Source organism: Morone saxatilis, unplaced genomic scaffold, assembly GCF_004916995.1.
Source record: "Morone saxatilis isolate NCDOM2014 unplaced genomic scaffold, NCSU_SB_2.0 Contig5, whole genome shotgun sequence".
Lineage (NCBI taxonomy): Eukaryota > Metazoa > Chordata > Actinopteri > Moronidae > Morone > Morone saxatilis.
Genome location: NW_023340095.1, coordinates 7,867,103 through 7,891,715, shown reverse-complemented (window position 1 = coordinate 7,891,715; position 24,613 = coordinate 7,867,103). Strand labels below are relative to the sequence as shown.

The window sequence follows — 24,613 nt, the reverse complement described above, 5'->3', positions numbered from 1 at the left end:
TGCATTTTTCTGTTGGATTTGTTTTATGTGTTTGTGTGTTTTTGGATTTGCATCATTCCCGTGTTTGAAGCATTTTGCCGTTTGCGGCGCGTTTGCCCTTGTCGGCCACCGTAGATAGAAGACTGATAAGATCTGTCATCAACTACCAAAAAACAACACTAAATAAAACACCACAACGTTCCTTAATTCTAAATAGCTGTGGACAGCAAAAAATACCCCAAATATCAAAATGTATAAGTTGTTAGAAGCATACATGTACATTGTAGAATAAACTGTATTGCTAATTTTGCTAAATTCTACTACAAAGGAAAACACAATTACACTGTAATGCCAACAGTAAGTCAACAGTCTTTTACTGACGTGTACTGAAACAATTCTATTAACACAATCACAAGCAATTGAAAACATAAATAAAATATGTGTTCACATAGAGAGCCGAAGTGGGACTAGAACTTCCAGGTTCTGTTTAGTCAGAAAAGCTAATTCAAAATCCCATTTACATATGTACGTCACAGTTCGACAAAACAGGCAAGACTGTGGGCTAGTCAACAGTCCGCCGTTCAGTCATGTCTGTAATAACAGCAGGACTATATGCTGTAGTTTTAGATAGCAGAGATTATAGTTAAAAATAAAAAAATGGCTTTAGAAGAGAGCAGTGGTGAGTTTTATGGATATGGCTGCGATGTCGTCCTTGGGAATTTTAATGGGAGTTGTACTTTTTATGTACTCATATCATAACTATTGTTTAATTGATTAACTTAAATTTGTGGTAGTGTAGTGCACAAAATCACAAGATCATGAGAGGATCCATTTTGCCAGGCTTCAAGTTATGCGCTTGTGTCCAAACGCCGCATCCTACAAGGAACTTCTGCTAGGTTTATGTGACGAAGTATGTGACTGTTTTCTTAAAAATAATTATATGAAATGTTGAACGAGACATTGCACTGAGTAACAGAAGCTCGTGGAACAGAGGATAGCCCAGACATGACGTCATGACTTCGGCTCTCTATAATTGTTTTGCAATTTGAAAACCAATATTAATTATTGTTGTGACTTGTTGAATGGATTCAACCCTCTGGAAATATATCCATTTATAAACGGTTCCTAATATTTCAACGTAGAGGATTGTCAAAAAAAGTGGAAGAGGAATTTTTGGATCCAAAACTTGCTGCTGTATGTTGATTTTGCAGCTAATTAATCCATACAGTTAGAATTGAGCAAAATACTTTGCACCTGGATAACACTAACTAAACCAAACTCTATCTGTAAAACCATACTATGTCATTTAATTTGAGAAGAATTTGGGACCTTTACAAATGGAGCGCCACTGCTTACTGTTTTCCAATCCTGCAAAGACATGCCTTAAAAGTACTACCATAGTTGGTCTGATGCATTTTGAAAAAAAAGAAGGGAAAAAAACTATTTAACATTTATTTTTAAATGAAAAAAAAACTCTTTAACCTTTTTTTAGTGTTTAATGCAAGAATTATCATTACAATTGAAGCTCTGCCCTGCAAGGTTTTTGCTCTGGGAAGGCATGATGAAATATACATTTACTCAGAGTATTAAGGTCAAACATTCTGATTTCTTGACACAGACATATCAATCATCTCATATAATCTCTGTTCTTTGCAGCAAATAATAAACCACATTATCAGGATCTGTTAACCTCATCGAATAAGATGGGGTCATTTGCATAGAAATTGATTCTCTCCCCTGGAATTTGTGAGTGATGACCACAAATTTCAATTTAACTACAGTGGACAATGGACAGTTAAAAAAATAGAGAGTTGGCTTTTGAAATGGATTTCCAATTTCCTTCTTGGAGATAACATAGCACTGCATGTGATTATAGGTGAGGCTGTATTAATCTATGGGCAACGCTTTGAGTAGTCTTTCACAATCATTTCCTTGTGTCTGCCAGTCAAGCTTTTGTCTGTTTCAGGTTTTTGCTGGTGAATTTCATGGCATGTTCTACCACTGACACATACCTCAGCTTTTTTTTTTTTGGGAGCAAACTTCTAAAACCTACTGCTGAAGAGTGTCATAGAGGCCTGACATCAGCTCTTAACTGCAAGGAAGAACAGTGTGATATGTTCAGAATGGCAAGCTTTGAAGGGGTTTTGAAACCATTTTTATCTGCTTAAAAACCTTAAGCCACAGTGAGGTATCACACAGCATACGATGGTGTACTGGCACTCAGTCCCCTGCTGTGCCATGGCCTCCACAAAGTGACATCAAACCGTCCCTCAACTTAAGGATTTTTTTTCCAGAGGAAGACATCTATCTTGTACTGTTCTCCAAGCAGGGAAGTGGTACCCCTTGGTGATCTAAGGCCAGGCTTTCTGGGGCACAGAGCCAGCAATTGAATGGTAACAGTAAGAGTGTGAATAATAGTGGAGAACATTCAGTTTTTTTCCCCACTTTCCTTCACCCATTAAGCAGTGACTTACTGACAGAAAGGCAGGTTGGTGTCGGGGTCCAGGTGACAGGTGCCTCCATTGTAGCAATATCCGTCACACAGCTGACAGCTCGGTGCTATTCTGCCATTTGTGCAACTGGAGGGTGAAGAAATAATGGATGCTAGCAACAAGCAGAAAACTATACTTTTACAAGAAGCAAAAAAGACTCAGTGGTGGATTTGTCAAACATATGCATAATGTATATAAAGAGGGCGAGTCCACCTGGCTTGTAATTCATTGACATTAATGGAACCTAATTTGCTGTAGGGTGAGTGGCCCAATAAATTTTTCATATTTAATCAAATCAATTCATTCAGCCAGCAGCCTGTGGATATAGCAACTGAGACTGGAGAATGCACTGCAGAACTATTCCTTTTCCATAAATGAAGAGAACTATATAGCACCAGGGATGAGGGACAAGAAGAGTGAGCAGATACCAAGCACTCACTTGCAAACCACATCTCCTGTCTCCTCGTTAATGAGGCACGGAGCTCCATGGCATCGAAGACACTTGTCCACCTCGCACTTGTTTCCCTCAAACCTGGCAGGACATACACACTCCACATATCCACTACTGGATAGCGTGCAGGCCTTGGAGTTCACACAGTAGTGATGACAGATGTCTGTTCCGCATTCAGAGAGATAAAGAGACAGAGGTTAGGGTGTAATGAGAAACTGGGAACATACTTTAAGCTGGCTTGATTGGAATTGTACAGGCTTTAATGGGAGTTAATTATCCACATCAAATGACATCTTAGCCACAGATGAAAACCTATCACCCCTTGGGCAAGCAATGGTAGGAAAATACTAATGATGTGCAATTGAAATTGTTTTCTCACAAACAATTATGACAAAACAATGCAAAAGAAAATACATTATCACTTCAGCACAGAAACACCCAAAGGTTGTTTGATTGTTGTACTTTGATTTTGTTTATCTGCAAATAGAGGCAAATGTGGTGTTTGTGGAAAGAAAATACTTTCGGGGGTTGTTTTTGTTCCACACTCTGTGTGAACTTTGAAATACTTAGTTCTATAGATTTTATGCAGCATAACTGAATTAAAATCACTGCTTTGTTGCGACTGTTCTTGTGGCTAGACTTGAAAGGCTAATGTCAATCATATGAAGACCAAGTGCTTGATATGATCGTTTGTTGTATTTGCTGCCACCAAATAACGGTCGTAGGACTCACGGTAAAGACAACGGTCCCCAGTATATTCTGCCATACAGCGGCACACTGGCTGGTTCCCCTGAGTGACGTCACATGTTCCCCCATTTAAACAGTAGTTGTCACAAATCCTCCTCTCACAGAAAGGCCCTGAGAAACCAACAGGACAGCGGCATGTAGGCTTACCTGGACAAAGAAAGACAAGGAAAGATTAAGAGAGCATAAAAAGAACAAAACAATGCATTGATCCAACTTACAAGTATTTTCTGTGTAGCCAAATCCTGATATATCATATTCCTCTATGCCATAGACCACCACTGTTGTTTTTCAAAACCTATTAAATGCTTTCAACACATCAATGCACACACTGGTGCACTGGGTGACAATGTTCCTTCATTACAGTTAACACGGATTCTGTAGTATATTTTGTGTCTATTTTGCTGACCTGCTGCTGCAAGTACTTTCGAGTGCTTATGGCTGAAAATAGTCCTAACGAATGCACTTTCGGTTTGAGTAATGTTTAGGAAAAGCTACATGGTCTAGCTGTTTCACATAATTTTCTTCTTTCAGTTCTTTTTTAGAAATGAAACTACATACCTTTGACTCTTAAAAAAACAAAAATCCAATTGCTTTTATCTACAGGTAATGCTAGCTTACATGTTTATGCTCATGCCTGTGCATCAGTGCACACTTAGCAATCAATCTGTTACATCATATTTACATTTTTTATGGATATTATATTCCCACAGTTACCAAGAAGGGGCTAAATGGAAGCAGTAAAAACATCCCATACTTTAGTCACAGTAAAAGCAATGCTCCATCCTTCCATTCATCACTTTTAAACAAATATTCACGTATGGGTCAAGGTGACCTCAAATTGGCACCTATGGAGAGAAGCTATGGTGCCCTTTTCTCAGTTATGTCCTCTAGGTCCATCTAGGGAATCCCAAATTGTTCCCTGGCCAGACACAATATGCACATAACTCCTCCTGTGTGTTCTGAGTCTGCCCACGGTCTTCTTCCTTGTCAGACATGTCTGGATTATCTCTAACAGGGAGGCGTTTAGAAAGCATTCTAATTAGATGTCCAAACGACCTCAAGTTGCTTCAACATGATAGAGTGGTGGTTCTATCTACTGTTATATGTGTATGTATGGTTGAACACAAAATGTAGTTATTGCTGAAATGTTTTTCACCATCTCATTCGATTAGATGAGATGTAAGCTCATGAATAGCTAGTGCCACCAACACACATAAGTGTCTCCCACATATTTTCGCAGTTTTGGCGACCAGTTATAAGCACTATAAGAATTATACTTCCATATAAGGTTTGTCCTGCACCCCTTTGCTTTGTTGGAGTGGAATGAGTGTGATTCATTGTTAATAAAAGTAACACATTAGGTGGACATATTACCCTCAAAATCAGTGCACTCCCCACCATGATTTACTCACAGTTTTCAAATGGATAGGCAGGGGCATCGAGGCAGATTTAAGGGGTGTTCAGAAAAGGCAACAATTGTCACTGCAAGCTGCTTGCATAGTACTTGGTAATTTTACACTCCACAACTCTGTGGTTGGGATAATCTGGGTTTGAAATGTCCAAGAGACAATCATTCTGCCTCCAGTCACCTGTCTGTCAATTCAATGGCTGCTGGGATGGTAAGCTTTCTAAACAGGCAGACCCCGCCAAGCTTTGTGTTTTTACTGTAAAAGTTGAACAATTCCCAGGGCCCCTGAACAACCTATCCTTTGCTTTGTGAACATGTAGTGCATAATTTGAAAGTTGAAGTAAGCTCAATGTTGTGAAAAAAAGTAGAGATTGTTTGTTGGAGAGGTCAGCAACCTATAATGTAGTTAGTGTTACATGCAGTTTACTAGTTCATTTTTGTTGTTGATGCACAACATTTTAAAGCTCACCACAGCAATGTATTCAGTAGCATTTCATAAAAAAATGCACTATTACATGCATTGTGCTTTGTCATGCTGTTTGTCAAAATGTAAAGGAATAATTTACACAGCTAAATCCTTGAATGTGAGCCATAGCAAGTTAAGCTTTTACTTAACTTTTTACCCCTTCACCTGTGTCTGTCTGTGGCAGTGGGGATTCACAAGTGTGAGATTTAGTAAATGTTATGATATGCAGCCTCAGGCCTTCTTTTTAAAATGCTCAACAAGTGGTATGTTTAGAAACTGAAAGTAAAATCCCTGTATATAATTTAAAAACATGGGGGGTTGATGAACTTTAAGAGCCATGTTATATTGATAGCACCTTGGAAATATTGTATAAAGTAGACCTGCACACAGATATTTCCCTTCTTTTTGGCAACATCACAGTTTTGTTTCACACATTTAATTAAGGCACCCACACTGGACCAAATGTGAAGCCTTTTGGAAATGTGCCGCCCATTTATCAGATCACAGACAGCAGATGGAAAGCATTAGCTGATCTTGGTTAATAATACTGACTTAATCAGGGATCATCATCTATTTCTGAATCCGCATACCTTCAGACTATTTCTTTGCCAGAATGTCAGTGGACAGTATGTTTAAATAAAAAAGTAAAAGAAAAAAATATATATAATTACCTTATGTGCAAAATAAATGCAAATAAATGAAGGTAAATAATAGTAAATAAATGATTACTAACTCTGCACACAAAGGGGTTACAGGGAATATGTTATACTCCCAAAGTAAATGAGGTAAAAGAAACACACTCTAAAAAACTTGTATGTAATTTTTCAAACAGGCTGATGCCCTCCCTTAGTGTTCATATTTTTGCTTTAGCTTCATCAGAAATTTGTAGATGGTTACACTCCAAAGTACATACATGCATAAAACATCACAGAAATATTTCAGGATCGGATTGTGTATTTTACCTGTACTGCACAACACAGTAAGTCATGGCTTAGAGACCCATAGATCTGAATTGTAAAACATATCTCATAAAACCATAGCCAAATGAGAACAATTGTGAGTATGTGTGGTTTAAGTATGTGTATTGCTGCCAAAAGTTCCATTAGAGCGTAGGTAAACCAGTCAAAGGGACAGAAGAGCAGGAATTCAATGACACCTTGCATTTTAATGGATACAACTGGAAAATCTCCAGCCTCTAATTGATTGTGAGGTTGCCTTCAGTCCCTTTATATCACCAAAGTGAGGACTTGAGGAAACCTGTTGGACTATATTCGCTATATTATCCATTTAGACCTATATTCAATATAAACCAAAACAATTGCCAAGTATGAATGAAACAAAAGGCACTGTGTCCCCAGCAGATAACAAATATAACAACATTTTCATTTTCCTCCAGGCTGTCCACCATAACCAGGAACACAATTCATCATCCAGTGTAGCATGCTGGACGAGTGAATAAATAAAGAAAATAAGACTGATTGTCACCAATAGGAGCTCTGCCTGTCCTTACTCAGTGCTGACGCCCTACTGCAGTGATCCCACAGCATGTAACATGATGATTCTTATGCTATCTCGATAGACAGACTTTGTTTAATGGGCAGCAGTGATTATCCTGGCTTCTTTTCATGTCACATAGAGAGGTTTTAAAAATCTAAACAGAAAAAGATGAAAACATTAATTTAATACAAAAATTATCAGTTTACTTCCTGTTGGGCAGGCATGTTTCCCAAATGCCAAAGGAAAAAGAAAAACCCTGATTTTATTTCATGATTTAAAGGTAGAGAGTGAAATATTTTTTATTTTTATTTGAATGAATAAACATTTAATCAAAGCAATCACAAATCAAAAGCCCATACTTTTATCTCACCAACTGTTTGGGGTAACTTCTATGACTCACTCGAACCAAAACATACGGCTTGGTTTCTAATTTTATTTACTGAATGTCACTCAATGAATACATTTTTAATAAATATAAACCACTTGAATAGGGCTCTGCCATTATGAAACATTTATGTAGGAACACAAGCCACATTTATTGTATCAGAGCAATTGCTCTGGTGATTTTTCCTATATAAGAAATGGAAATAGAGATGTTGTGGATAATTGCTATAATGGGAAGATGATGTGCAGCCTTGTAAATCAATGATAGCATTTCTAATAGGGCTGTACATCCTGATTCAATTCCACCGCTGACATCTTGGCATATTCAGATACATTCACTAAACTGTGGAGGAGAAGTGGTTGTTCCAGACCATGAAAGCATGAAAGAAGACCCTGACATAAAATAAGTTTGATATTTGAGGCTTGTTGGACAGAAGCATCAATGACAAAAACTGCTCAACTGGCAGATGTAACGTGGCAAATTTGAGCTGAAGTGAGAAAGTTTAAAGGAAGACAAATGTGGTTGAATGCCATCATGCACTGGGTCAGTGTGCAGGAGAAAATGGGCAGGCATATCTGAATTGAGGCAGTGACAGGTTTTCTCAGCATGGCTGGTCTGCCCAGAACTAAATGTAAAGGACCCTGCAGGAGGATTACAACACATGAACCACCCATTCATAAATACACTACTGGATGCTTAGATCTAAAGTACACTTACCCAGGGGTGAGCCCATGCAAGTGCCTCCATTTAGGCAGTAGTCTGTGCAGTGGTTGACCTCACAGCGCTCCCCTGAAAAGTCAGGCCAGCAGTAGCACCTCCAGTGTCCTTTTTCATTGGCTAAGCAGCGGCCTCCATTCTCGCAGGGGGGGTGGCACAGTTCACCTTCACAACATCAAAGCCTATATCACTTACTGTGCTGAAGTATGTAGCAGTCAATCAAATCAAACAGTGCCGTGCTGCTAAAGTCAGATAGCAACAATAGTAGAGGTGTGAACCTGAATTGTCAAATAGGTATGTATGAACAAAAACTGCATGCTGGAGATGGCTTTGTTCAACCTCAACACACACACAATCTTCACAATGCAGTGTGTTTTGTTCCCAGCTATGAACCACTATGGATGTCTGCACAAATTTTAGTTTGGTGCTATATTTCGACGAGTTCCAAGTGTGTTGAGTGCATATCAAAATCTCTTTAAAATAGTTTCTGACACCACACGACAAGCAAGCGTTTGCACAAACAAGCCACACTGCACCCATCATTATAGCTAAATCATACATTAACAAGCCATCTTAGCTGTGGCATGATGACGCAAGAGTAGGCATACCTGAGATGAGGACATCACTACAGGTCCCATTGACCAGTACCTTCCCCTCTGGACAGCTACATCTAGCACCCGTTGGGTTGAGTAGACACATGAAATCACAAGACATTCTCAGGCATGGATTTGACGCTGTGGAGAAAGTGAAAAAAAGAGCCAAGATGATAATCTGTCGGTCTGGCATGAGATGAGAAGTATCCATTTGTTAGTGAAAAGAGTGTTTGTTCTATATCAGAGTAAAGCCATTTATTTCAAGTGTTTTAATTTCTGTTTTGAAGAGTCTTATTTTCTTGAAGCCCAGAGAGACATGAGGCTAAAGCATATGAATAACTTCACATCATTCAGACTGAATAATCAACGATTGTGAAAGAAGTGCTAAGAATTTTCAGTGGTCTAATCAATTGGCTGCACTTTGAAGTGTTCTCCCCGCTACTGCCTGCAGTGGCGACACAAAATAATGTCAACATCTGAATTAATCAAAAAACTTCCACAATGGTGGTTTGTATTGATACTGATAATCAGCATGTGCTATGACAGCGGTCTGATAATCACTACTTTAAAATGAATTCAAAGCAGCACAAGACTTCTAACAGAGAGGCAAAATCAATGTCCAAACTCCAGGTGCATGGGACAAAAAAAAATTGTAAACTGTAAAAACTACACAGCTATAATAGCTACTTAGGTAAAGTTTTAATAAAATAATACAATTATGTCTACCCACTTTATGTTTCTGTCGAGTCATTAATGGTTACAATGTTGGTACATATGGAATATACTAAAAATAATCAGTGCTCAGAATTCTTACACAACGCTTGAGGATGAAAGCCCAGACCAAATCTAAATGGTTGTTAGGGTTTTGCTGAAGATATCAGACCTTCATGTCAAAGCTTTTTGCAGGCTGTGCACATATTTTGCCCACAGACTGCACAAGACACACTACAGGGATGGCCTAATGAGTCTCTGGGGAATGGAACAGCTGCCTTTAAGTGAAAAACTGACCAAGACTGAGGTGTCTGAAGCTCTATAACCATTAACACCAGAGATGTAACAAATAACTGAAGTTGGTCTACTACATGTGGAAAGTGAGAGGAAGGAGATAGATTTATTGACTGGCTGTGTCTCAGGAAACAGTTGGGTGTTTTTTTGTGTTGCACACCTGAAACATGTCTCACAGAGAGCTTCAGTCAAGAGAGCAAGTGTTCCTTGAGTATTATTTAACAAACACGTATTATGTAAATAGATATTATGCATTTCTTATTAATTCAATACCATTAATTTTTTAATTAAATTGTTTAATGTTTTACACATACATTAACTATAATGTATGTGTAAAACATATAGGTATGGGCTTAACTACATTTCTCCTTGATGCATTTCTAAGAACTAGTTGTAGCTAAAATGTTCACTTTTCAAATGAGAAAAAAAGTACCCACATACAGTATATATTCTATATTTTCATTCGGTGTTGTTTATATATAACTTAGGTCAAACACACATCCATGATCTCCATTCAAAAACGACACAGAAACACACAAACTAGAAGCCATTCAGTCTGTGACTCGTTTACAGAATTGATCCTGTATCCGTCCCAGCAACTGTAAATGACCACCTTCAATAAACCTTCTCTACATGAACCTATAAAAATGGCTTTTATCAGGGTGTATAGTACAGAGGAGGTACAGTCAAAGACCATCTACATATAATTATGTAACATGTTTTTTTTGGCTGACACTCAAGTCTGTTACATGACAGTAAGCTATTCTTTATTTTCTTAATTAACTACTGCTGCATTCAATACACTATCTGTGATTTGGGTCACGGTTAATTCAAATTTGTGGTTAGGTTTCAGGGTTAGATGTTGAATCTTACATGTAAGCCTTGCATGCCAATTCTGATAGATCATTTTGCATAGTGTATATACTTAATTTATAGTCTTATATTTTTGTTTTTTCTTTCTTTTTTTTGTTTTTTTTTCTTTCTTTTTGCCCTATACTGCTGTGTCAATTTCGAATTTCTTCTAAGGGAGATCAATAAAGGAACATGTTATTTAATTTGCAGGCACCTTTGACCTTTATCATTATTTTGCACCAAACAAAATACATTTTAAAAAACAGAATTGTGTTTTTAATTTAATTGTATATGACAGGATAGTTTGAAGTGATATGAAAAAAAATATCCAAAAGATAATAATTTTGCAGGCAAGATTATATGATATCCTTGACATCGTGTTGGGGACCGGAGGGAAAGGAATGGAAGGACAAATGACAATGAACACGTCCCTAAAACTAAAACAAAATAAAAGTTTAACACAAACAAAAAGTGAAACTGAAATTAAAAAGTAAAACTGAATACTACTAGAAAATAAACAACAAAAAGCTACACTGTTTGATCCAGATATTATTATAACTGCAAATAATAAATAAAATAGAATCAACCTGGCAATTCTGATTGTGTAATGTCTATAATTCGTCCTAAAAATAAATATGAATATAGAAATACTTATTTCTTAAGTCTTAAAAGAGACTAATTGTCGATAAAACTTACCATCTTGTTGTTTGTAACGGTGGGAAATCAAAACATTAGTGGGCTTCTCCATCCCCAAATTGAGAAATTCCACCGACTGTTTGCCGTATTTGTGAATCTTAAAGACCTCATGTTTTAATCCAGTTCCATAGATGTAGTCTTCAAATATGTCAATTCTGTATGGTTGGGAAATTCCTGTAAATCCAGCAGAAAAAAACATTGAGTAACCCTTTCGGAAAACTTGCAGGTTTGGATAATGAAAGTTTGTATCCTGTGGAAAAAGCAGGAATGTGCAGTGTGGGAAGATCAATCTCTTATAAACACACATTGTTTAAAAGCTTACCCTTTTTTACCACAAATTTTATTTAAAAAAATGGAGACTATAGTGCAGCAAAAACAGTATGTGTTTGACTAAAGATGTTGTGCTTTGTTTTCCAGTTGGCTTTACCGTGTCTGTCACTGATTGTCACTAGGGGGTCCGAGCCATCCAATCTCATGCTCCCTATCTGTGAGAGCTCAGGATCTGCCCAGTATAATCGTTGGTTGAAATAATCAATGGCCAGGCCTGTGGGAGGATGAAGGAAAGACATATATTTAACAAATTTCACAGGAATAGTTAAACGCATGCAGCAGATCAACAGGATGTGGGGACATTACTTTTGTTTCCCTCTGGCTGTTGGCATTCAACATTCGTTTTGCTTGTGTCAAAATAACACAGTAGATCTACCCCCTTGTTGTGCACTGCAACTTTAATGGCAGAGGGTAGGTGTGCTTACATTACAATTTCAAACCGGTGACTCACTTTTACTTTCCCCCAAAAATCTGACTGGATAATTGAGCACCTGGCTTGGGCGTTTAAATAGGTTTGCTTTTTTCTACAGATGATGAATTCCTCTTTCTGTAACCAAGACAGAGCATGGGTCCTTCGAATTAAAGGAGGCCAAAGCAGCTCTTCAAAACTAGATCAGCACTAAGTGTCTCCCTATAGGCTAACCACCAAATTCCAAGTGGCTGTAAGGTATTCCCTACTTATACATTTCATTGGTGTTATCCTCTATATCTCACGCCATCTCACGCATTGCAACCGCAATAGTACTGGACATTACACACCCACTCAATCAATATCTCACCCCACTGCCTTCTGGGCGGAGGTACCGAACACTGGGGTGCAAGAAAGTTCGCTATGGAAAAAGCCTGATCCCTGCAACTAATGCTGCTCTAAACAAAGGGGCACGCTGAGTGTGTAACCTGTCATGTATTATTTATTTGATTGTTTGTTTGTTTTTCTTTGTGGATTTGTTAATTGTGGATGGTGTGTTTCTTTGTTGAATCTATGGTGTTGGTATGGTGCAGTGATGTGGACATAATTTCCCCCCTTGGAGGACAATACATTTATTTGATTGATATCTTCATAGTGCAGTGGCTTTTCAATATATAATATACAGTGTATATGTAGTATACAAACATATCCAACATAGGTATTCAGTAGTATATTAGTCATAACATTCCAATTACAGTGGCTGAAGACATATAGAATCATAAAGCAAGTTACTTCTTAAATATTAGAGTGCTTTGTATGTAGAGTGGCTATGAATTAGAGACCTGAATACATTGCTTCAGCTGTGTCACAGAGGTTACCATGGTTTCATTTATTCCTGTTCTGTGCTTGTGATGGAATAACATATCTGGTGTTAATAGCAATGTCTGTTCTATTTTATTTATATGGTATGGACACAGATGTGACATACAGATGAATAATGTCAATGCCATGACACTGTACAACATAAAGAAACCAAAAGACAATTCAGCAATATTTAACTTGAAGACTGAAGTACTGATCAAACTAAAAATGGCTATTTATGAAAAAGTATTGTGAATCAGTAGCAAAACAAAATTAATATGTTAGTTTTCCCCCTTTTTTTCATGTGCTGTATATTTAAGGCAGCATTTAATAACTTCGGGTGTTTCTCTTATCGCTACTTCATCATTTTCCATTCTCAAAGTTGGGAACCTTTTAGCTCAGTAATTAGTATGTAAAATCATGTACAATCACTTAAAGGACCAGTGTGTAGGATTTAGTGGCATCCAGCTGTGTAATTGCAGAGTACAACGCCCACGCTTCACCCCCTCATTCCAAAACTAGCGACAATCTATCTAGAGACAGTTCTTGGTTTGTCTATTCTGGGCTACTGTGGAAACATGGTGGTTCAACATGACCAGCTCCGTCTGTAGATAAAAATGGCTCATTCTTACTGTGAGCATGTTTGTCATGCACTTACACACAAGCATGTGATGATGCGATACATGTTTCCTGCCAATTGACTGACAATTGATGGCAGTAACAAACTAAAAACCCAAGAAAGCAATGCACCAGCAAAAGCAGAGAATATAGGATATGTAATCACATGGAAACAGTGAACGTTTCAAAAAATGTTTTCAAAAAAATCTTAAATCTGCTGATTTAAAAAAACTTCAAAACATCAGCATGGTTATACATCCTCAATGATACAGACAATGAGTTATGAGAAACATTGAATGCTAATATTACTTTGTTTGTTATCATGTAAACTCCACAGGATACCCTTAAGACATCAAAGTAAAGACAGGAACCAAATTCGCAGCAATGTAAATAATTTATGGGCTTTATAAGAAATACCTACCGGTGGGTCTCCTAAGGTGTTTCTCCAGCAGCACTCTGCGTAAGGAGCCATCCATGGCTGATTCCTCAATATGAGAGTGATCACCTATAACACTCCAGTACATCATTCTGGAACAGACAAAGGGAAACACTTCACCATCTACTTTACACCATATCTTCTACTTTACACCGTCTTTACGCCATTGAAATAAGCATTTGTACTATATACAGTAGCCAAATAAATTACCTCACAACTATTGCAACACATTTGGTGTTTCTCAGTACAGATTCCTATAAATCCATCTGTCCTTGGTGATGATGCAATATCCAATCGCCTAATTTAACTGCAACTAATGAGCATTGCAGACAAATAATATTCTTACATCTTCACTTGCCAACTAATGGCGTATTATATGGTGATGGGGCTGATGAGAACATTTGGAAAGCCTGAAGATTCATTGTAAGAGTGATATATCCACTTTGTTCTTGTTGGAAGGCACCTTTGATGGAGCTGCTCTGAGTAAAGTGATGTAATAGATAATGTAACTGATTAAGCTACTCATAGTGCAGTGCAATTAATAATGTCCTTACATTTTAATGATCATTAAGCAATGGGCAACTGATTACATTCTCCAAGTAACACTGCTTTCTTAAAGTACTGAAAATCGATACAATGACAAAAAGTGCAAATCTTAATGTTTTTGTCAATTCTTGAACATCTCATTTAGTATCTCATAGCTGTCTCGAATGGCCAAGGGAGCACCTCCTGTAGCTGTTTCACATTCCAGCGCTTGCGCCTTTCAGCGAGTAAAAGGCTTTTATTGTGCGGCAACAGCAAGGCATGTTTGGTTGATAGGAGCTGATGGTTGAGAATTGTTAGTGTCCCAGAGAAAAAAAACTGAATGTGTTACAAGAATATTTGTAGTATAAGACAAATGTCTACATGGCATGTGTCTTAAGAGATTGTGGTAGGAAGAGAGAATATGTGATAATTGTGTGTATGCACAACTTACCCTCTTGCTGGGTTGACAGCAATGGCGTATGGCTCTCCTGCTATGTCAGTAATCAAGCGGGTGCAATTTGGTCCCTTAAGTTGCCCCACATTTATGGAATATCGTAATTTAGTCCAGTGGGCTGTGTAATAACTGAACCAGTGCATCCGAGAATGATCAGTCCAATAAATGTTGCCTGTGATCCAGTCAGCAGAAATGTCTCTGGGTCGACGGAAGTCTGAACACTGCAACCAATAACAGCCACAAAATCAGGTGCTCTATTCAACTTCTGTGCATATATTCACTTAGAATTGAGTCTTATAAAGGATGTAGACATTACACATTTAGTATAGTGCTACTGTATGAAGAAACATTTAAGTAACTGACACACAACGTGAGCAATTGACCAGTCATAGAATGTTCTAACTTAATGCTTATAACATCTATAGTAAGAGGACATAACTAAAAAAACTAGGGATTACATTGACACATAACAGATTTTCTTAGCAAAACAAGACACATTATATTTTTTTTCTCAACCACTGATTGAGAAAATATGCAACATACATTTATAATTTGCTATCATTGAAAAGAAAGTTAGATATACTTACAATGTTTCTGACATTTGATTTAGTTTGACTTCTTTCTAGAGTGTCTTTGTAAAAAATTCCACCAGGGTTAAACTGGGTAGCCCAGATAAACTTTTGGTGGTGAAATAGAGCATCCATCCCGATAATGCGGGCATTGTCCTCAATGTGAGTGAGAAGTTTGTGTCCATGGCTCTGGTTAAATGGATACACAAAACTTCGGATTTCAGTATCATTAGCTATGTAGAGCACTCGATCTTCTGGTCCTGCCCGGTGAGTAATTAATATGTAAAAAAAGAAAACAAAAGAAAATTGTCTAAATTACATTTTGGGTATTAGACAACAGTTTAAGCACAGTACATACCAAAAGAGCTAAACACTGTGCTCAACAATGAGGTCAGAAAATTAGCATATAGGTAGAGTACACCAAAGGATGTTTGATATTAAACTACGATCATACCTTTTGCTATGCAGTTGCCATTGATTTCCTTGTAATTTCGGTCACATGTGCACTTAAAAGATCCTTTAGTGTTTGTGCAGTAATGAGGACATGTGTCAAACTGCAGACATTCATTTAGCTCTGGAAAAAGAAAGACTGAATTACTTAGGAACAGGTTGTTAGAAGTTAGAAAAGTATTTACATTTTCCATCATTGATGAAACACTTTATATGCATTCAGAGCTGATGGGTATTGAATGACTAATACATCCCAGCAAAGAAAAGTCAGGCCATGGCCAAAAGTGGCTATGGTCAGGACATGAATGCATTAGCAATAAATACAGTTTGAACCTGATTTCAATTTTCTCCATGAGAAGTGGTGCCCTCAATCCACTAGTAAAGAGGAAATTATATGCATGCAGTAAAGGACAGAGGCAATAATATAACAAAGAGTAGGAGGCAATAACTACTGGACACATTTCCAATCAACTGGGAAACAAGAATGAGGTTGAAGGGTTGATTAAATAATCAAAATTTAAAGGACCTGTGTGTAGGATTTAGTGGCATCTAGATTGCAACCAACTAAATACCACACAGCTTCCAAGCATGGAAGCAAAAAATTTGAAAGGCCGTGTCTAGAGTCAGTTTGGTTTGTCCATTCTGGGCTACTATAGAAACACGGTGGTTCAACATGGCGGTCTCTATAGAAGAGGACCCGCTCTGTAGATATACAATGGCTTCTTCTAAGGTAAAAAAACCAAAAAAAAACATGATTTTTTTGGTCAGGTGATTATACACAAACAAAATAATACCTATGAATATTAAATTCAATGTCTAGATCCTCCTAAATGTTACACACTGGACCTTTAAGACTAGAATGAGTGTATGCAATAGTATTCATCTAAACTTTATAAGGTCAGTAGAAGTAGACATAGCAAGCCAAAATGCCTTTAGGAGACCATGTGGATGTGGGTGGAAGAGGGGTACTTAATCTCATGATTTCATCCAAACTTTACCTACAACACAGCCATTTTTATTAACAGTAAATTATAGTTTTCCTATCAAATATAATCAACATAATACTATGTGGACTGTCAGTCAGTGTGTCCTGTCATGGGGTTCTCCACATAATGGGGAAGACTGCCAGTTTGAAACTAAGCCTGTTGTGAAACTGGAGGCCTCGGTTTGACATGTTTTGACATGACTTGACACAACTGAGATTATTTGTGTCCATTTAAACCATTTTCATTGACACAGACTGGCTTGTCTGCTCTCAGCAGATGTATTTTACATCTTAATAATAGTTCTAGAAATGAGTTTTTACTTACAAAAAAACGCTAAGGAATACATTTTCATATGTGACACTTGACAGTATTTGCAACAAATTCCATATCTTAACATGGCTGATCCAAGCAAAAGAAACGGTCTTAGTCGAGTAAAAAAAAAAATAGTAGTTACTGAACTACTTGCCTTACTGTTAACTCTTACAATGGGAAAATAATAATAATAATGACCATACATTACCTTCACATTGGCCGGTCTTTTGGTTCCTCTTAAAGCCAGCTTTGCACTGACAAACAGCATTAACATTTGTCTGGTTGCAAATTGCATCCTCTCCACATGGATTTGTTTTCTTTCCACATACATCTCCGCTGGAAACTACAAATAAAGACAGGACTTTGATTACACTTCTGTCCTCTGCAGCATAGACACCTGCTGTGTTTTTCTTTTGATGTACAAAAGCCAAGAGGGCATCATCGTCTTTCATATAGTACACAACACAACTCAAACATGGGCATACATATATTACCATATAAATCAATGCATTTAAAATGAGGAGATTGCTGAGCTTCCTGATAACATCATGGTGACATTTGGTACTTTTCATCTCTTCCGAATGCTTCTTTGATCTATTTGCTCAAGTCAACTGGTGCTGCACTTACAGGCCTTGCAGTCTTGCTCGTCCGAGCCGCCATCGCCACAGTCACTGAAAAGGTCGCACTGTAGCTGAATTGGGATGCAGCGCTGGTTACTGCAGGTGAACTCTGTCTTCCCACAAGGCCGAGGTCTTCCGGCCACCACCTCTGCTTCAGTACACACAGTGGCAGTTAAAAAGACAACTCATAACATAATTCATGCAGGACTAAATATTCAAATGCAAATATGTTCTTTTCAGTTTCAATAGATACTGCAGTAGAAGATTGAAATGTGCACTAATGGGGACAGAGCTTATTGACAATTATTTACCTATCTTAAAACTTTCACTTTTACTTCACTGCATTTTGAAATGAATGAATGTGTGGGTTTAATGTCCCAGATTACCTTGGTCACTTGCTGCATAACAGATAATTTAGTAAAAAATGCTGTCTATTTCTGCATGTTTCAACTCTAATAATCAATCTATAACTGTCAGTCAATTTGTAGCTGTTTTCAAAATAAACGATGAAACCTATCACAGAGACAGCAAAAAATCCAAAAATGTTTAGTTACTTTGCATATTTTCTTGTCATTAATTTACTATACAATACATTTTTCATCTTTCCTTGCAAATTATATGGAAAAAGAATGAGCCCACACCAAGCACAACAGAAAGAAGGAAGGGAAAGAGCAAAACTAAGTGAGAGAGGTGGATGGAGGTAACGGTGGGATTAAGGTGAGATTGAATAATGGATGGAGGGAAGGAGCATACAATGGTGAGAGGTAATGGAGTGAGGTATGAGATGGATGGGTGTATCAATGGAATCAGAGAGGAAGATGAATGGAGGACAGAAGGGATGAAAGAGTGAAAGATGAGAAGAAGAAGTGATTTGTCCCTTCCTTTCCTGTCTGCTCCGTAATCATTCAAGAGGGCCGGCAGTAGTTATGCCTTTGGGCATATGAGAGAATATAAAAGGCAATTTCCGACACAAAAATCAATAAAAAGAAAGCAATGTTAAGTGCACCAAATGTTTTACAATGAAACTTGTATATATCAAGGGTGATGATTTGCAGTACATGTAGCAAACTACTGGTATAAAATAAATCCCTAATCTGATCGCAAAATGTGATTTTCCGTTACTACAACTGTGCAGGATTGTATGACGACATACACTACAGTAAGTACTAGCCCAAAGTACTTTAAGACCCCAAATACGTAACATATCATCAGAAAACTACTGGGAATGCTAACATTTAGCAACCTGGTCAGTGTTTAATATTATATATCAAAGGAGACCACATCGGCATAAGATGTCAAAAATGCAATGTTAAAGGCCCAACTTTTGTTGGATGAAATACTGCGCATGCTGTTTCGAACAAAGGTTCCCCATAGAGGGGTCACAAGATCTGAGATGTTGCTTGTTTCTTTTTTTTTCTGCCTCCTCAGCCCTATAAAATTATTTGAATTACAATAATTCAAAAGTTCAACTCATAGACAGGAAATATGTGATTAGAAGTCTTAAATAAATACAGGTTCAGTTCAGGGGTCATGCGCTAAAATGGTTAGAAGCCATTTGGTTTAGAGAACAGTTTGGAGTTCACAAGTTTTATTATGTAAATTCCTGTCTTCTCAACAAAAAAGTCCTCAACCAACAGTGGTTATAGATTGCCAAGTTGTGATCCCAGCCTCAATTAATGTTTTAAGTTTTTCTATCAAAATGTAACAATATCTGCATCTCTGTGGGACAAGGTCTCCTTATGGACAAGCCTATAAGGGGAGCATGGTTATTAAATAATAGAAGTAGACTTCTGCACTAAAAACTGACCATAACTTTAATTGCATTTTCTCATAAAGAATTAGCTTAGTGCAGATTTACTATCAGATCTGTATTGATGCATTCTGTGCTCACCACACTCTTCTTCATCCGAGTTGTCACCACAGTCATCTACTTTGTTGCAGACTTGGTCTGTGCGTAGACACACGTGATCATTTCTGCAACGGAATGGCCTTGTAGGAGGACAGGGAAGTTTTGCTGGAAATGAAAAGACATGCAAAAAAGTGTATATATCATTAAAAAACTGCTTGAAATCTTGTAATATTTTTGAAATACTCCCTCTTGGAAAATAGAAAAGTAGTGGCTTATAAAATATTTATCAGTTGTCTTCAAATGAAAGCCTTGTGAGTGACAATTTCAACCCACCACACATGTCTATGTCTTCATCAGAGTTATCTCCACAATCGTCCTTGCCGTCACACACCCACGTGTGGAGTTTGCATAACGTGTTGTTGCAAATGAATTCATCAGCCCGGCAGAAGAAAGCACCTGTAGTTACACAGATAAGTTCTTAAGACTCTTAACACTCTAAATTAGGTAGAAAAGTGCATTCATGGTTGGAGAAGATGTTACTATCAACAAAATTATAATGACAGATCATTGTGCATAATGATCCAAACAGCCCTGGGTCATTTTCCCTCTCAAAAGCAGAGTCTATTGAATATATTTGTGTCTTTATTCTCATCGCAAATTTCTCATTTTCACTCTGGGCTCTCAACTTACCTGTCGCATACAGTATATTATTCAGTTTTTCCGTCCTCTTTATGTTAAATGCTTTGACATGGTTCACATGATCTATCTGTTCAATAACAATATTTGCAACTTAAAGATCTGCGATGGCACAATGCCTCCAGGAATCTAATTCAGTCATAAAAAGCATACTACAACACATTAACATGCTCGCGAGGTCACACTTATGCCTACCCTGGCTGCAGTTTTCCTCGTCACTGTGATCCATGCAGTCCAACACATCATCGCAGCGCCACCGCCGAGGGATACAGTGAGCACGATTCAGACAAAGAAATTCATCTTCTCTGCACTCCTTTACACAGCCAATCTGTCAGCAAAAAAGAAACGTAAATCATCAAAATTGTCCCTTTTAGTGATGTTGTCAGCTGCAATCAGAGGAAACCAAAACACTGAATGATTCATGGTTTAACCGGGGGTGATCCATGATTGGATAAGCAGGTCATCACTGTTGAACTACTGTACACTGTGAAGCTGCACTACTTAGAAAGAAAAATCTTTTTTCAGTAGCTTTTGTAAATCATGCTGCACTGACCTCATCTGAGCCATCCAGACAGTTGTCATGTCCATCACACCGCAGGCTGGCTGACACACACCCTCCGCTGGCACACACATACTCATTTACGGAACATGAAGGGACTGCTGGAGAAGGGCAAAGTATAGCATATCAACAACCCGCCTTCTCTCAACTAGAAATCACTCAGGTGAGACCTTTGCAGTGTCTTGTGCTATAAACAAATAATAAAAAGTGGGAAATCCCACATAAAGGTAATGCTGACTGAAAATGTGGCTCTTGGAGAGAAATTATCGGAACGTATCACTACAGTAGGGTAAGTACAGTATGATGTTGTCCTGCAGGTCAAAAAGCTCATACTGTGTACTTCCTGCTGCTGAACAAAGTGCTTCACAGTACACTACTTGGCCAGCAATAAAAGCAGAACTGAGGCTATTTCTACTCCACAGAATGATCTCATATTGTATTGTAAGTCATTTCATTTTCAAGGTACTTGAGGATATGATGTCATTGATGGCCATTTATTTAATCAATTACTAATGAGTTTATGTGGTATGATAATAAGACCATGGTTAAATACAGTATGCCCATGCAATAAGGGCTACTTCAGTTTACAGTGACCTTACAGAGGCCAATGCTGAGTTAACAACGACAAGAATACTTTTTTCTTTCAGAAGAATAAATTGTATGAACCCCACTCTTACAAGAAGGAAATATATATATAATAATCCAGAGAACACAAGGGCTAGAAACAGGCAATGTTCTATGCACCAACTGGTGATCAGAAGTACAATTCAGAAGTACATTCTACGATTCTTTAACAAACTAGAGGACTTTTGTTCTGCACCTGTTCCCTGGCAGTTTCTCTCATCTTCCCCCATCTTGCAGTCTTCTTGGCCATCACACAGCCATTTCAGCGAGATGCAGAGGTTGTTGTGACACCGAAACTGATCATCTGCACAGCGTTCCTCACAGCCTTTCTGTAAACAAATACAGTAAAAGCATAAGATCATATACTGTGCATGTTAACTGTCAAAGGAAAACACTTTAAATCAGTGACACATCCAGGCTGGACTCTGAAACCCAATGTCTCCACCACTATGAATTATAACAATCTACCCAATGATGGCCACTATGAATAACTGAATAACTAAATGTGATGATCACTGTGTATTATTAATGCTGATTGAAAGACAACTTTTTTTCTGAAACTATTTGCCTGCTCTGACCCAGAAAGCTGGCACTGGGGAGACACATAATAAAGGGTTAATTAGGGTTGCACTGCTTTGCATGGAGAGGGATTATATATAAAATTGCTGTGCAAATGTTGAACAGAGCAATAAATTAACAAGAATAATGAATCATAATAACACGCCTTTGTCCTTGAATTATGCATTGCATTGCGTCGTTACCACTGATGGGGCATTCTTTGTATGAATCCTGCAAAAATCTCTTTACACCATGCAGTGCTAGATAAAGGCACATTTAAGTTAATTTCTTCACATTATACGAAAGTCTAAAATTACAATGGCAATTTGAAGCTTTATAAATTAAGATATTCAAGCATATCTATGAACCAAACAAGCAGTCTTTGTTTTGCTGAAAGGCGTGGGGGATTAGGATTTTCAGAAGCAAATAAACATGGAGGTATTTCATGCACTAATGCACTTGAAGGTACAATAACTCATCACAGTGATATTTCCTGTCCAGCATTGTTTTGGAATGTAGCGACCATGACGAGGATATTTGGATCCACACAATGAATTATGCCTAGAATGGGATTATTTTCTTGTGGCAATATACCCGTCCAATTTAATATCCTTCTCCAATTGGGATATTTAATGTGTTCTTGGGCTGCAAGCTCAGATACTAACAACAAATTCAATTACAGTCTCAATGTATGTGTAAGTGTATACTGTAATTTAGCCCATGTGCAGTGTAATCTGCAGCTGTTAAACACATCTTTGTATCGTTTTTACAATATTACTTTTTTTGTGTAGACCGACATGTAATTTTTAAAACAACCAGTATTGACTCACTAATGATATAATAGATTGGTTAACACATGAATATATAAAAAAAAGGGCTGGACAAGATTTTTACTCACATTAACAAAAGCCAATATGCCAGAAAAGGCACAAAGTACAGTGTTGGTGTTTGCTTTAAAAGGGTTCTTCTTTTGGAGCTATTCTGAAGTGTGCATTATTTTATTCTTAATTTAGTGTCTTGCTAATAATATATGTGCCTCATTAGCAACACTAATGTGGGTTTACCTTCCTCTTTTATTTCTAAGAAAGTGGTACACATATGTTAAACACTGGCCTCATCTGAATTATCCAGGCAGTCATAGTCTCCGTCACATCGGAATCTGGAGGAGATGCAGTCTCCGTTAGCACAGCCAAAGTCCTTGTGGTTACAGGTGACTGGCTCTAAGTTGAGAAAAAGACAAAATATACAAAATCATGCCAAACTGATTCTTTTTCCAGCATTACACATAACAAACATACATCCCCTGATGAAGTTATGGGCCAAATGTTCTGTGTTTGGTATCACATGATAATGCCTTGGCAAAACTAGCATTTCAGCTAATTAGAGTCATTTTGTTTTATAAGTGGAGAAACTGGCGAAGCTGATCAAGATGTAAATACATTCATTGTTGCTCTCACAATGGAGGGGGCAAGATACTCTCTGAAGCCAAAAATCTTGTATATGCCATTTAGTGCAAGTCTGTCCCTGAGGACAATATTAGGGTGCAGCTAAACAGCTGCATCAGATCCACTGTCTGGGCCCTCCCCTCGTTATCATGGACTGTTAGCTAATGCAGGGTGTGTGTTATGAGTTGTGCTGCAACAGAGACTCCCAGCAGGCATTGCACCAAAATCTGATTTGCAGCCTCTCCACTGTCTGCTGGTCCACCTGCTTAATTCTTTGCCATCCAACACTTGACTGGCTTTTATTTGCATTTTAAGTGACATTAATAGGTATGGGAAATAAGCATCTAATAAATCACGCAAATAATGCATACGCAGCAAAAACACACAGAAGGCATGCACATACTCATATGATGTACATGCCAAAAGTTCCACTCACACACACATGCAAGGACTCAAATGCACAAAAGATATGAAATTTAACAAGGTGGGTTATCAGCGTCATTTCATGAGTAAATAAAAGTTTTATTCTAAACGTGATGGTGAATATCTAAACAAAAGAGAATATGAGCTTGGTAAATTACAAAGAAGAAATGATATCAAGAGCTCAGGAGTCTCAGAGACACAGCACAGATAAAGAGTGTGCTTTAAAGAGAGTTGAGCCTGGCTGACTCGATAGTAGGAAACATTACCCAGGGTGTGCAGATACAAGACTATGTGTGTGTCTGTGAGAGAAGGAGGTGGTAGGAGGGTTATGGTGGTGGGAGGGGTACTCAGGTGTCCAATTCTTCACTGCCTAAGTGTGTGTAGAACGTCAACAGTGTATATAAACGAACAAACTGTGCTGACAGAAAGTGAAGGAGTCATATACTCACTGCAGTTCTCCTCGTCTGAGTTGTCTCCACAGTCATTCTGGCTGTCACACCTCCAGTGGTCTGGGATGCAGTTGTTATTCTCGCAGCGGAATTCATGAGGTCCGCAGGTCTTTTCATCTTTTTCATCAGGAGCAAACAAACACGAAGATGAA

The 24,613-nt window shown here is 37.9% G+C and overlaps 1 protein-coding gene across 1 annotated transcript in view; it reads right to left on the bottom strand.

Annotated features, from left to right (window-relative positions):
• Window positions 1-24,613, bottom strand: part of lrp1bb (low density lipoprotein receptor-related protein 1Bb) — a 239,920-nt gene that overhangs the window by 8,461 nt on the left and 206,846 nt on the right. The window contains exons 67-86 of the mRNA XM_035675905.1: window positions 24,462-24,578; window positions 23,258-23,364; window positions 21,783-21,915; window positions 20,957-21,063; window positions 20,599-20,731; window positions 20,041-20,163; window positions 19,750-19,872; window positions 17,866-18,006; window positions 17,447-17,581; window positions 15,945-16,064; window positions 15,509-15,750; window positions 14,919-15,142; window positions 13,928-14,034; window positions 11,716-11,832; window positions 11,289-11,462; window positions 8,751-8,876; window positions 8,143-8,307; window positions 3,655-3,816; window positions 2,911-3,085; window positions 2,454-2,558 (exon numbers count right to left, since the gene is read on the bottom strand). Coding sequence (XP_035531798.1) covers window positions 2,454-2,558; window positions 2,911-3,085; window positions 3,655-3,816; window positions 8,143-8,307; window positions 8,751-8,876; window positions 11,289-11,462; window positions 11,716-11,832; window positions 13,928-14,034; window positions 14,919-15,142; window positions 15,509-15,750; window positions 15,945-16,064; window positions 17,447-17,581; window positions 17,866-18,006; window positions 19,750-19,872; window positions 20,041-20,163; window positions 20,599-20,731; window positions 20,957-21,063; window positions 21,783-21,915; window positions 23,258-23,364; window positions 24,462-24,578 — 2,836 coding nt within the window. The remainder of the gene's footprint in view (window positions 1-2,453; window positions 2,559-2,910; window positions 3,086-3,654; window positions 3,817-8,142; window positions 8,308-8,750; window positions 8,877-11,288; window positions 11,463-11,715; window positions 11,833-13,927; window positions 14,035-14,918; window positions 15,143-15,508; window positions 15,751-15,944; window positions 16,065-17,446; window positions 17,582-17,865; window positions 18,007-19,749; window positions 19,873-20,040; window positions 20,164-20,598; window positions 20,732-20,956; window positions 21,064-21,782; window positions 21,916-23,257; window positions 23,365-24,461; window positions 24,579-24,613) is intronic.